The sequence below is a fragment of the Dendrobates tinctorius genome, unplaced genomic scaffold (genome assembly GCF_039654945.1).
Source record: "Dendrobates tinctorius isolate UK_male_01 unplaced genomic scaffold, ASM3965494v1 ptg000093l, whole genome shotgun sequence".
Lineage (NCBI taxonomy): Eukaryota > Metazoa > Chordata > Amphibia > Anura > Dendrobatidae > Dendrobates > Dendrobates tinctorius.
This window is the reverse complement of record NW_027361761.1, coordinates 1,224,156-1,239,031: the sequence shown is the minus strand read 5'-3', so window position 1 is coordinate 1,239,031 and position 14,876 is coordinate 1,224,156. Positions and strand designations below refer to the sequence as shown.

The 14,876-nt window shown below is 41.5% G+C and overlaps 1 protein-coding gene across 1 annotated transcript in view; it reads left to right on the top strand.

Moving 5' to 3' along the window:
- Positions 1-5,614, top strand: part of KIF13B (kinesin family member 13B) — a 183,772-nt gene extending 178,158 nt beyond the window's left edge. Inside the window, exon 40 of the mRNA XM_073586354.1 lies at positions 625-5,614. Coding sequence (XP_073442455.1) covers positions 625-914 — 290 coding nt within the window. The 3' untranslated portion in view covers positions 915-5,614. The remainder of the gene's footprint in view (positions 1-624) is intronic.
- The last annotated feature ends 9,262 nt before the right edge of the window (positions 5,615-14,876 follow it).

The window sequence follows — 14,876 nt, the reverse complement described above, 5'->3', positions numbered from 1 at the left end:
GTGAGCATACACTAAAAATTATTTTTTTGTCCATTAAATCAAATTCTAATCTAATTCTTTAGGCATCTTGAGAATCCTAATCTGGCCAATTCTCTCCATGGGCGCCATAATTAATGGGGTATTCCAGGCTAAAGCATTAATTATTTCTCCAGTAGATAGCTGATAAGGTGGGTGTCCCAGCACTGAGAGACACAGTTGCCGGCAAGATAAATGGCATGGGGTTGTTTGAATGGAGCGTTGGTTGAGTCTACCGACTAATTCTACTTTCAAGATGTATAGCACAAATGGAGACCGACGAGGACAGCGCTGACTGTATCTTACCATACCAAAGATTCAGGCAGAAGCACAACATTCTCCACTCTTGTCAAACTCCTCGTTGCTTGTGGTGGGTGTCAAATTGGATGAATAGCAACCAAACACCAATCGGCAACGTAATCGAATCAGCAAAGAGTTCAACTTAGCACAATATATTGTAAATATTTCCTTCTGTGCTGGTAGAGTAGATCTCGATGTCATACCCTGAAGACCAACCAGTTCTAACAATTTTTGGTTTTACTTGGGTTCTTAAACAAGAGATCTGTTCCTCACTCAAGTCAATATTTTCTTTTTTTTTTCCCATCCCAGGCAAAAATGATGGCTCAGTCGGTGGCAAGCACTACTTTAAATGCAACCCAGGTTATGGTGTCTTGGTAAGAACCAACAGAGTGAAGAAAGCCATCGGTGTTGCTCGGAGAAGAAGTGCCGGGTTGCGTTTGCAGGGAGGAACTGCTTTAGAAGACCGTAAAACTGGGAGCTTGTCTGGATCTGCTGGAAACCTTGCAGCATTGACTGCCTTGGCCAAACCAGATAGAGCTGCAAACATAAAGGCGGATGCTCGGAAAAAGATGGAGAACAGGAAATCCTGGGCGAATTAATGTATAACACACTACAAGATGGTCATGATCTCTAATGACTCAGTGACTAAGTCATCTTCACTACTCATTCCGTGCTGTTCTTGCTGATACGGCTGTATAGAAGATGATGGTACGGCAGAACTGGTACGGTATTTGATCTCCACACCGGTGACCAAGGCTCGGCTCTGATCCAATGATAGATCTCATGAGGCAGAATTGAGAACCATGCATATTTCTTTTCTGACGGCATGACCAAGCCAGTGAGGTGTGGAGGACCTCTCCAATACTTTTCTCCACCATGCTTGCTCGATCTTCTCTTTCAGCCATCCTAACTTCTCTGTGTATCTACATGTATATATGTGTAAATATGTCCATATTGTGTGTTTTTAGGGCAGGCATCCCTTCCACGATCCTGCATGACCTCTCAGACCAACATTTTGACGACGTTGTGTTTTTGTTCCATTTGCAATCGGGCAAACCTGACGAAAGGGAAAATAGGCTGGAACCAGTCACATCTGAGTCTACACGTCTGTGAATATAGTGGGTTATGTATACAAACCAGGCTGAATTTTTGGAAAGTGTAATGTGCAATGAGAAGCAAAGGCAGTCACGTCAATTACCTTGGCCAATGTCCACTACTGCTACCCGTAGACCCCATGTATACACACACATTTGTTGTGCACGTTTCTTATATTTTGTGATTTAAGCAGTTTTGGGGATTTTTCTTTTTTTTTGCATGATCCCACTGCTACCACCAATGTAAAGAAGATCACGCTCGCCTTTGTTTTGTGTTTGCACCTATGTGTATTTTTAGAAAAAAATTGAGTAAAAATTGAAGCAGCTAAAATGCTGATGTTCCCCCACCCTACCGAATGGGGATAGACTGCTGTGGATTTTGGGCCTGAAAACCACAGTCTGGTGACCTATTTCTGTCAATTAGTCTGTTTTCGATAAATCAGGTCTTAAGCTTAAGGCCAGATGGACACTTTGACGCGAGAAGCTTGGAGGTGCTCATTCCACATTTTGTCTTACTGCCATAGTAATCAGATATTTGGGTGGAGGACCTCTTCAGCACAACACAATCACGTAGCATATTTTTACGTGAATCCTATGAAAGCACAAGTATGTTCTGTGGACGGTGGAGGGTCTTATATTTGTTTATGGATGATGGGATTTGGTGATGGGTTATAGAATTGTATGGATGAAGATGGGGAGGGGGGCGCGAAATACAATCTAATCATTCTCTTATTGACGACCACTACAACAGTCAATTGAGTGGAGAATGGGGACGATGTGCTAAGACCAATGCCCATTTCGGACAAGAGCCATTCTGTTGGCAGGGCCATATCTACTTTGGAGGCAAAGACGTAAAATTATAGTTCTAGAAGAGCTGGAATCTCTGATGACGGGTACATGGGCTCGCAACTACGTGATAAGTCAGAAACTCTTCTGTCCCAATATTGGTAGACAGAGGTGTGTTCCATAGTCATCCCTGTACTCCTCAGTCCCATATCTTCTGTAGACCTTGATGTTCTTGTCTTCCTCCACTTTTGAGGCCATTTTGAACAAACCTGCTGTTTCCTCAGATCCTCACTCTTTCAACATGTCTTTATGATACATTCCTTTTAATGTTTCTTTTGCTCTTCACATCACAGTCTGTCTTTTGAAATCACAACTTTTCACTATAGTTATGACTCCAGAGAACTTAGAAACCATTGTCGTAGATAAACGTCTTCTCCACGGATGATGTAATCCAGATTATCTTGTCACTGCTTCATACAGCACAAGTCAACCACAGTTATAGCACTTTCCCCAGCACACATTATCTGCATGTAAAGATATATATTTTTTGTCTTTTATGTGAGCACTAATACATATGGATCTAGGAATGATTGACATGCAGAAAAAATCGGGACCAAATGTGAAAGTGGTGGATGGGGGGGAACAAGCTCACAATTTGCAACTGATTCATCCCAAGGGCCATAAATAACAATTTAAAAAAAAAAAAAATCATCTGTCCATTTGTAGTATGTTTCCTACAACTGTGCCTTAACCCGTGATCTCCTTCAAACAGTATAGGTGCTATAAAAAAAAAAAATTGAGATTTCGTAGAGGCTGGTGTTGAATTCCCATCAATCTATAGAACTTCGCTTACTGTCACTCTTTTCCGAGAAACTCATGTAGGCCGTTGACTGTAGGACACGACTTTTATGAACAGGGCAGTTGATTCTCTCTTCCGAGAGAAGCTAAAATGTAGACCAATGGTCCACCTGGTCCCCAACCAGTAGAAAGAGGCGACACCAGTTTCTCCTGAGATACGGGCAGCTGTTACCAGTTACTGGTGTTGGGTGTCAATTGTTGATCGATCTTCTCAAGTTTGGCAACATTTTTGAGATTTTTTTTGAAGACTTCTATGGATTGTTACAATCATGTTTTGGAAAAAATAAGTCTTACCTTGTTGAGACATTCTTCTGCCAGTGCTGCGTTGGGCCTCCTACCTCTTCAGCTTGTAGCATTCTAACGATCTAGCTTCTCCAGATGGTCATGACCAACAATGATCACCTGTCGTTGTTCTACCTAATCTGATCCCCACCCAGAAAATACCTCTTTCATGTTGTTTTTTTCTAGAATACTATTTTCGTATTATGTCTTTGCCAGGTATGTATTACAAACCGCACATGCCTTTCTGTCAGGACTTTGGAATAAGTTTCTTCTTCTTCAAAGGTTCTTTCGGCCTAAACTTTTTTTTTTTTTTTATTTCCAGACTCCAGTTTTGTAAATTAGAAGGTCATCTCGGACATATTGGTGTCCGGACATTTTCGTTGGCCACCTTGTATTAAAAATAACTGCTTTTGCTCTTGTAGGCGGAGGGGGGGTCTTCCTACCACTTATCTCTATGGTCAAATGTGGTCAAGACTGTCACCCACTTCCTCTGAAAATTGCCCAATTGTCTTTGCAATTTTTTCTTTCGAGACCACTGTAATTTTGGGATTGTTTACTGGATGCCCAGAGCTGTGGTGAATCCCCTGTGGTAATAAGCCTCCAGGAATTTCTGCTTTTTTTGGGAGGGAGGATGAGAATTTAGAAGCGATCTGTACACTTTCTGGTGGAAGTATCTTTTAAATTCTTTTGTACATATTTTAACGCACTTTACTTGACCTTAATCGGCTATTCGCGGTTAAAATCAAGCAAAAAGACAAAACATCTCATGTATTAGAAACATTAGCATCATTTATTTTTACCTTTGCTCTGCTGCTGCGGTTTTAGAGATTATGTACATATATAAATATAGATTTTTATCGTCCAGTGATAGCCGGAGCCCGCAACCCACTGCCATGGATCGGATCGTCATGAACTACACTTAGTTAAATTATCATATATCTTATAGGAAAATAAAAGAAAAATTACATTGACCTCTGCCAGGGATGTACTTGAGTGTGTTAAGCAGAGGCAGAGACTAAGGAAGTGTGTTAAGCAGGGGCGGAGACTAAGGAAGTGTTAAGCAGGGGTGGAGACTACGGACATAACTCCACCCATGCTTAATTGCCATGTAATGTGAGATTCTTGGCTGTTCAATTATTTATCTAAAGCTGTCAGTGAAGTGGACACTGTTCACAAATCTTCAAGCTGAGCTTCTCCAGGCCCTGATGGCTGCATAGGGGGGATAGTGGCTGGTGATATTACGCCGCCCATGCTTTGATATGAGATGCCTAGCTGTTTTATTAGCTAAGCATATAAAGCTTCCCATACTAGTCATCGACTATCCTCAAAGCTTTGGGTCAAGCCCCATGATGGCTACAGTAGGGTGTAAAGCGGGCCCTCAAACAATGACTCAACATCGCCCCCTGATGGCTGCCTTCTTTCTACATTCCAAAAAATGTCAATTTGGTCGTCTTTTTTCTCATTTTTCACAGTAGCCCGCCCCTGTGGCGGCATTCTGGAACGTGTCTGCGGCATTCTCGAATGCGTACGCGTCTGTTTGGCAATTTATAATTATAATGTGCCTTAATTTTCTTAGATGTTTGTAGACAATTAAAACTTTTTATACACGAGTTTGATATTTTCTACTTTCACACTGGGGCTGTTTTTTTTGTTTTTTGGGTTTTTTTTTTCTCTATTTCACAAATGAAATCACTGTTATTTTTTTAATTGGGATTTGATTAAGTTGATAAATTTGCAAATAAAGCAGCTGACATATATATTTATTGCGCCTGAAATCCTCACTTTCCCGGCATAATGAAAACTATATATATTTTCTCGACCTGGAGGTCCCGATTCCCCGCGCCCCCTATCAGTAACCAGAGCCGCTCCTGTAATAATTAGCAGCATGATCCAATTACATCCTCAGAAGTTTTTGTGTGTCGTGTCTGTGGAGAGCGATGAGCTCCTTGCGGATCCCAAGGTTTGGTGGAACTTTTTCTGTTTAGTGCATGTGCTGAGACTTGTAGTTCCCTTGCAGATTGGGAAAGGCACAAGCTCATCTCTGTAGTTTTAGTGCTGTAGATTATAACCACTTCTCACCAAATGCTCACAGGATTTGTGTTGGGGCCCGAGATGTTCCTTGTATTCTCAAATTGGACAATAGATTAATGATTTTATTTTTTTTTAAGAAAAGCTGAATTCCAAAGAGACATCTATGAAATGTCATATTTTTAAATGATTTTATTGTATTAAGCTCCTGTATGATGTCCAATGATGTCTAATAAACTTTTTAAACATGATTGAGTTAATTTATATATATTTTTTATATACTGAATGTATAATATTGATTTACACATACTGTATAAAAGTTTTAGGCAGGTGGGGGGAAAATGCTAAGAAGGAAGAAGCTTTCAAAAAATAGAAGTGATGATGGCTTATTTTTATCAATTTAAAATGCAAAGTGAATGAACAAAAGAGAAATCTAAATCCCATCAGTATCTGGTGATCACCTGACGTCTCGAGACATCAGTATCTGGTGACCACCAGTCTCCTTCATCATCAGTATCTGGTGATCGCCCGTCACCTCCATCATCAGCATCTGGTGACCACCTGTCGCCTCCATCATCAGCATCTGGTGACCTCCTGTCGCCTCCATCAGTATCTGGTGACCACCCGTTGCCGCCATCACTTCTCGTCACTTGTACTCAGGTTGTGGAGGATCTCAGCAGGAGGTTTTTCCAAACATCATGAAGAACTGACCCCAGATCTTTTGTGTACGAGGCTTGTGCGATCCTTTGGTTAGAGCCAGATATTTCACATTTTATTCCTCAGTTCTGAGCACGTGCTGCCATTTTTTTTTTTGCTTCTCGGTTCCTATGTTTTCGCACATAATTGAATCACTCGACCTTGTTTCCAAGTCGATGCTATGGGTGTTTAGCCCCAATTCTTCCATGACTTCTTTGAACAGTAGACGGGTGCATCTGGTCCAACTGCTTGCTGCCAGTTTTGAGTTGATGGCACTGCTGAACATCTGCTTGCAGAAGGCAGTAATCATGATGTCTTTCATCTGCTGCACTTTATTTTCTTAATAAATTTCTTAACCAATCACTGTCTGCAATGTTGCCTTTTTTTGTGCTCCTTGAATAACAAATCTAGAAACCTCAGTCTGCTTTGAAATCTTTGCCTGGGAGACACCTAGCTGATGCAGTATAACTACCTTGTCTTGTTGCTGCATTCAGTCTTGACATAGTGAATGGCCTGTGCCATGAAACTGTTTTCTACAACGGCGCCAGTGTAAAAGTTTTTACCTTTCTCTCAGTTTTAAGCTCCTGCGCAGCTGTTTCTGTTAATGTGTTTTAATCTACATATGAAAAGAATCATGATCACATCTTTAGAATAATTGAGAACTCATTCATCTGACTATAATTCTACAAATGCCGTTACTTTGTGCCAGGCGTAGCTAGGGTTGGGGGGGTGAAACTCCTGAGTGGGCCCCCCCAATCAGGTAACCTTGATTACAACTGGGTGCAGCACCCTAATAGTGGATGTAGGAGAACCTCAGCAGATGACTGCGCTGCTACTGAAAATAATCTCTATACAAAGACCAACACTGATGTTACCGCCATATAGTGACCCTATAGGTGTAGATACCAGTCCTGCAGAACATATGGAGATTACAGTACAGTTAGAGATGGTGATTTACAGGTGACGTATTTTCTGGTGGAATCGTTCATTTTTCCTGTCTCTTCCATCTGGCCCAGACCAACAAGACAACTTCTCCGGCCAGGACTCTGCTGCAGAGATTACAACAAAGACACATTTCACGTCTCATATTTTCAGCACGGTCACCAATGGGACTCCTCATCCTGCTGATACCCCAATACTGAGCCGCTGCTGCCGTATGTTTTCCTATTACTGCACCTGCTGGGTGGTTCTCTGTGCCCTCTAAATTCTGAAGCAACCCTCTAGAATATTGTAATGCCGGGTGCAAGTGCCCTAGAAAGTAATAATGCACTGTATGTGCCCCTTTGAAAGTCACAGTAACCTGAGTTCCCCTACAACAATACGTGAACACTTTACATTTAATAATGTCCTGAGTCTCCCCCTGTACAGCTCCCCTATACACAGTATGATGCTCTCTTATACACAGTATAATGCCCCCTCACTGTATATAGACTTCTTAGTATCCCCTAAGCTGATGGCTCCAACACTGTATGATGGCCCCGTCACTATAATCCCCACATTGTATGATGGCACCCTAGATAGCCTCCAAATAGTATAATGCACCAGATAGTCCTCAGTATAGTATAATGCAGCCCCCATAGACCTCCATAGACTGTAAGCTTGCGAGCAGGGCCCTCTTTCCTCTTGGTATTTGTTATAATCTACTGTATGTGATTATTGTTATGCTGTAATGTCTATTGTCTGTACAAATCCCCTCTGAAATGTAAAGTGCTGCGGAATATGTCGGCGCTATAAAAAAAATTTATTATTACCTCCATATAGTATAATGCACTCCCCATAGGCAGACTTTATAGTATAATGTACTCCCTATAGACCTTCATATAGCATAATACAACGCCCCATAGGCAGACTATTGTATAATACACCGCCCCATAGGCAGACTCTAAATAGTATAATGCAGACTCCATAGTATAATGCAACCCGCATAGGCTGACTCTATATAGTATAAAGCAGACTTGTACAATACACCCCCCCCATAGGCAGACTATATAGCATAATGCAGACCCCCATAGGCAGACTCCATACTATAATGCAACCCGCATAGGCTGACTCTATATAGTATAAAGCAGACTCTTGTAAAATACACCCCCCATAGGCAGACTATATAGTATAATGCAGACCCAATAGGCAGACTATATAGTATAATGCAGACCCAATATAGTGTAATGCAGCCCCCATAGGCAGACTCTATATAGTATAATGCACTCCTCATAGGCAGACTCTAAAGTGTAATGCACCCCCATACACACGTGGTCAAAATTGTTGGTACCCCTCGTTTAGTGACAGAAAACCCACAATGGTGACAGAAATACCTTTAATCTGACAAAAGTAATAATCAAAAATGTATGATAATGAACAAATGAAAGTCAGTTATTGCTTTTCAGCCATGCTTCCACAGAATTAAAAAAAAAAAAAAAAAAAAATGAAATAGGCCTGGACAGAAATGATGGCACCCTTGACGTAATAATTTGTTGCACAACCTTTTGAGGCAATCACTGCAATCAAACGATTCCTGTAACTGTCAATGAGACTTCTGCCCCTCTTGACAGGTATTTTGGCCCACTCCTCAAGAGCAAAGTGCTCCAGTTGTCTCGTGTTTGAAGGTTGCCTTTTCCAGATGGCATGTTTCAGCGTTTTCCAAAAATGCTCAATAGGATATAGGTTGGGGCCCATAGAAGGCCACTTCAGAATAGTCCAATGTTTTCCTCTTAAAGGCCCGTCACACTAAGCGATATCGCTAGCAATATCGCTGTAACGTCACTGGTTTTTGTGACGTAGCAGCGATATTGCTAGCGATATCGCTATGTCTGATACTTACCTCCGACCGCTCCCCTGCTGGTCATCGCTGATCGGGCGAGAACGTCCTGGGCCATTTCTCGTCATCAGCTTCCTGCTGAGCTTCCTGTGGCTCCGACGAGCAAAGCGTGGACGCGGGCGGGAGGACGTCAGGATCGCCGCATCTGACAGGTAAGTAACGACCGCCGACCCCTGCTATGTCGCTGGTGAGATCTGCCTGTGTGGCAGCTCACTAGCAACCACTTAGCGATGCACCAGCAATCCTGAACGGGTCGTATCGCTGGTACATCGCTAAGTGTGACAGTACCTTTAGCCATTCTTGGGTGTTTTTAGCTGTGTGTTTTGGGTCATTATCCTGTTGCAAGACCCCTGACCTGCGACTGAGACCAAGCTTTCTGAACTGGGCAGCACATTTCTCTCTAGAATCCCTTCATAGTCTTGAGATTTCATTTTACCCTGCACAGACTATACACTGTGTTCCAAATTATTATGCAAAAAATATTTCCTCCTATTTTCTCTAAATTACCTATATGAATTGCAGTCATTGTTATTTTCCAGGCATCTAATATTCTAGTATAATTGCAATGTTTTTGAACAAACTGCCTATGAAAACAGTATATTTTTACAAATAATAAACACTCAAAATGCATGTTCCAAATTATTATGCACAGCAGAGTTTTCAACCTTTTTATTTTGGACAAAAAAATGGTCACTTGTGAAATTATAAGCATTATCTGCTTATTACAAAATTAGATCAAACAGTTTTCAAGTCAAAACTTTCTTCTGGGTGATGTTACATTTGCACATAGGACCCCTTGTTGGAAAGAAGCTTCAGAACTCTCTCGTCCATTGAATTTGTCAGTTTTTGGATGGTTTGTGCTTCAGTTGTTTTGCATGTGGACAGAATCCCCTCCCAGAGCTGCTGCTTAGATGTGAACTGCCTCCCGCCATCATAGACACTCCTTGTGATGATGCTCCAGAGGTTCTCAATGGGGTTGAGGTCAGGGGAAGATGGTGGCCACACCATAAGTTTGTCCTCTTATGTTCATAGCAGCCAGAGATGCAGATGTGTTATTTGCAGCATGAGACGCTGCATTATCAGGCATGAAAATGATCTTGCTGCGGAAAGCACGGTTCTTCCTCTTGAACCATGGCAGGAAGTGCTGTTCTAGAAACTCCACATAGATTATGGCGTTCATCTTTACCCCTTCAGGGATCCAAAAGGGGCCGACAATCTCTCTCCCCATGATTCCAGCCCAAAACATTACTCCACCTCCTCCTTGTTGGCGCCTTAGCCGTGTTTTCATGGGGTGTCCTTCAACCAGTCATCCTCCACTCCATCCATCTGGACCATCGAGCGTTGCACGGCACTCATCGATGAACAGAACACTTTTGAAGTCAGTCTTCTTGTCTCGTTTGGCCACTGGAGCCGTTTCTGCTTGTGTGCAGTGGATAGAGGTGGTCGACAGGATGGCTTACGCACAGCTGCAAACCTCTGAAGGACCCTGCATCTTGTTGTTCGGGGGACGTTGGAGGCACCAGCAGCTTCAAAAACTTGTCTGCTGCTCTGACAAGGCATTTCTGCAGCTGCTCTTTTAACCTGACACAATTGCCTGTTGGAAAGAGTCCTCAATTTTTCCTTATCAGCACGCACATGTGTGCGCTGGGAATCAGCCACATACTTCTTGATTGTGCGATGATCACGATGAAGTGTCTTGGCAATGTTGATTGTAGTCATGCCTTGACCTAAATACTCCACAATTTGTTGCTTCTCAGCAGCCGACACATCCTTTTTCTTTCCCATTTTGGCAAAAAATGTAGGCTGCTTAATAATGTGGAACAGCCTTCTTAAGTAGTCTTGCCTTTATTTGAACACACCTGCCAAACTAATGTGCACAGGTATCTGCAATTGCGTTCAGTGATATAAAGAGCCCTGACACACATCACCATCAATGAGTTTAAATGACAAACAAAAAAATTCTAACCTTATCACTCCTAAACTCTTTTTGCATAATTATTTGGAACACAGTTTAGACACCCTGTGCCAGATGCAGAAAAACAGCCCCAGAACATAACAGAGCCTCCTCCATGTTTCACAGTAGGGACAGTGTTCTTTTCTTGATATACTTCATTTTTCCATCTGTGAACATAGAGCTGATGCACCTTGCCAAAAAGTTCCATTTTTGTCTCGTCTGTCGATAGGACATTCTCCCAGAAGCTTTGTGGCTTGTCAACATGTAGTTTGGCAAATTCCAGTCTGGCTTTTTTATGATTTTTTTTCAACAATGGTGTCCTTCTTGGTCATCTCCCATGAAGTCCACTTTGGCTCATACAACAAGGGATGGTGCGATCTGACACGGATGTTCCTTGAGCTTGAAGTTCACCTTTAATCTGTTTAGAGGATTTTCTGTGCTCTTTTGTTCCCATTCGCATTATCCATCTCTTTTATTTGTCATCAGTTTTCCTCCTGTGGCCACGTCCAGGGAGGATGGCTACAGTCGTGTACCAGAAAGCACAAAGGGAAGAACCCCTAAAATATAACTTTTAAAAATTTAATGATTAAAAAGAACATATATATGTGAAATCACACAATACCAGGAGGTCCAGTATCAATCAAGCAGTGTAAATTTTCAAAAATCCATATATATCAGAGGGGCAATAGGCTAAAATGCCCTAGTATTCCTGACTGTGGAGGTTGGCACCCTAGTTGTAGACGACAGGGCGCCCCCGCTCAATGTCGGCATCCCTAGAACTGCCCTAGACCACCCTGCGTATACAAAAAAGAATTAATCCACTATATGTCCACCAATAATGAAAATGGCACTTCCATACAAATAGCAAAAAACAATAGGCAGTATTTCAACTGACACCAAGAGAAGAGAACCATAAATGTTGACAAACAATATTTATTAGACTATTAAAACATGTATAAAAATAGCTACTGTAATTTCTTACAAAACAAACATATACCCCATAGGGGGCAGCATCAAATACAGCTCATAGGCATTATTTATTAAAGTATTATCCTTACATTATAATGGTATAGCCCAGTGGCATAAAAATACATAGACCCAATCCTATAAACACGCCAATTAGATTAATTACAATGGGGGGAATAGGTGCACTATCAGAGAATAATATAAAGGAATCCCATTAAACCGAGCCACAACAGCATACTCATTAACATACCCTAATATCATTATCTCTGGTTACACACATCCCCATTTGCTATAAAAGTGCCAATCTCATAGTTATCAGCATATTCACACGGTGTACTTACTAAGAAATAAAGACAGGTGCTGCCTGTGATGCTGTCCCCGCGCCCCGACGCGCGTTTCGCCCACTTGCTTCCTCCGGGGGGCGTGAATATAAGGGTATATAGTGAATGTAGCTTAATAATATCTATCTCGTAGTCTTAACAAATGTTTATAAGCTGCTAATTGGTAAGACAGTACCCCACACACATACAGCACCTATAGACAATGTCCAATAAATACACAGTGCACATGGATTGACGGACCGAAAATTCCACATATAATATGCAGTATAAGGCACACAGGTGAAGGAGCAGCCCTCATGTAGCAGGAGGCTATATCCGCCTCGCCAGAAAATACCCGGCACAAAAAAAATATTTTGCTCGCAGAGGTTACAATGTGCACTCATAGAATCATAGAATCGTAGAGTTGGAAGGGACCTCCTGGGCCATCTGGTCCAACCCCCTGCTCAAAGCAGGATTCGCTAAATCATCCCAGTCAGATGTCTGTCCAGCCTCTGTTTGAAGACTTCCATTGAAGGAGAACTCACCACTTCTCGTGGCAGCCTGTTCCACTCATTGATCACTCTAACTGTCAAAAAGTTTTTTCTAATATCTAATCTGTGTCTCCTCCCATTCAGTTTCATCCCATTGCTTCTAGTCTTTCCTTGTGCAAATGAGAATAAAGTTGATCCTTCTACAATGTGACAGCCCTTTAGATATTTGTAGACAGCTATTAAGTCTCTTCTCAGTCTTCTCTTTTGCAAACTAAACATTCCCAAATCCTGCAACCTTTCCTCATAAGACAGGGTTTGCAGACCGGTCACCATTCTGGTCGCTCTTTTCTGAACTTGCTCCAGTTTGTTGATGTCTTTTTTAAAATGTGGTGCCCAAAACTGGACACAATATTCCAGATGAGGTCTGACCAAAGAGGAGTAGAGGGAAATAATGACTTCACGTGATCTAGACTGTATGCTTCTGTTAATACATCCTAGAATTGCATTTGCCTTTTTTGCTGCTGCATCACACTGTTGACTCATATTCAGTCTGTGATCTATTAGTATACCCAAGTCTTTTTCACATGTGCTGTCACTTAGCCCTATTCCTCCCATTCTATATATGCTTTTTCCATTTTTATTGCCCAGATGTAGTACTTTGCATTTCTCCCTGTTAAAAACCATTCTGTTTGTTGCTGCCCACTTCTCCAGTTTATTTAAATCTTTTTGAATCCTCTCTCTCTCTTCTCTAGTATTAGCTATCCCTCCTAGCTTTGTGTCATCAGCAAATTTAATCAGTTTACCCTCAATTCCTTCATCTAAATCGTTGACAAAGATGTTGAACAATACAGGGCCCAGGACAGAGCCCTGTGGTACCCCACTCGAGACATTCTTCCAACTGGATGTGCAGCCATTTACGACCACTCTTTGGGTCCGATCACTAAGCCAGTTATGAATCCACCTAACAGTTGCCTTGTCCATTCCATACTTAATCATTTTTTCAATAAGGATTGTATGAGAGACTTTGTCAAATGCTTTGCTGAAGTCAAGATATACTATATCTACAGCATTTCCTTGATCCACCCAATCAGTGATACCGTCATAGAAGGAAATTAAGTTAGTCTGACATGACTTATTAGTTACAAACCCATGCTGACTCTGTTTAATCACTTCATTCTTATCCAGGTATTGACATACATGTTGTTTAATAATTTGTTCAAAGATCTTTCCTGGTATAGAAGTCAGACTCACCGGCCTATAGTTACCTGGGTCCACCTTCTTCCCCTTTTTGAAGATAGGAACAACATTTGCTCTTCTCCAGTCTTCTGGCACTTCTCCTGTTCTCCAAGAATTTTCAAAGATTATAGAGAGGGGTTCAAAAATTTCTTCTGCTATCTCCTTCAGTACTCTGGGGTGTAATTCATCTGGACCTGGAGACTTGAATTCATTTAGGCTAGCTAAGTGTTTCCTCACTATCTTTCTGTTTATAGATATCCTGGATTCTTCTATTCCCTTAATAGGACAGTGAATAACAGTTGATGTTACATTTCCTTTCTGAGAGAAAACAGATGCAAAATAGGAATTTAAAAGTTCAGCCTTCTCAACATCCTGTCTTACCATTTCATCATTTTCATCCTGTAAAAATCCTATAGCATCTTTGACTTTTCTTTTACTTTTGACATATCCCCAAAATCCTTTATTATTGCTTTTGACATCTCTTGCAAGCCTCAATTCATTTTCAGCTTTAGCTAATCTGATTTGTGCCCTGCAGGTTCTGCAGACAGCATTATATTCTTCTTTAGATATGCCTCCCTCTTTCCATTTTATAAACATTTTTTTCTTCCTTTTTAGCATGTGCTTAAGTTCTGTGTTCATCCATCCTGGTTTCCTTAACTGCTTCCTATTCTTCCCTCTTTTCGGAATTGTTAACAACTGTGCTTTGAGAATTTCATTTTTCAAGATTTCCCATCCTTCCTGGACATTTTTGTCTTTAAGGATATCCAGCCATTGGATTCCTCCAATTCTCTTTCTGAATCCCTTAAAATCTGCCTTTCTGAAATCTAACCTTGACGTCTGAGTCTTCACAGTTCTTCCGCCTCTAGTTATCCAAAATTCTAAAATAGCATGGTCGCTACCTCCTAGGGTCCCAGCCACTTTTACCTCCTCAACCATTTCCTCCCTGTTTATAAGGATTAGATCCAAGGTAGCAGTTCCCCTTGTTTTCTCCCTTACCTTTTGGAAGATAAAGTTGTCAGCAAGAGAGGATAAGAA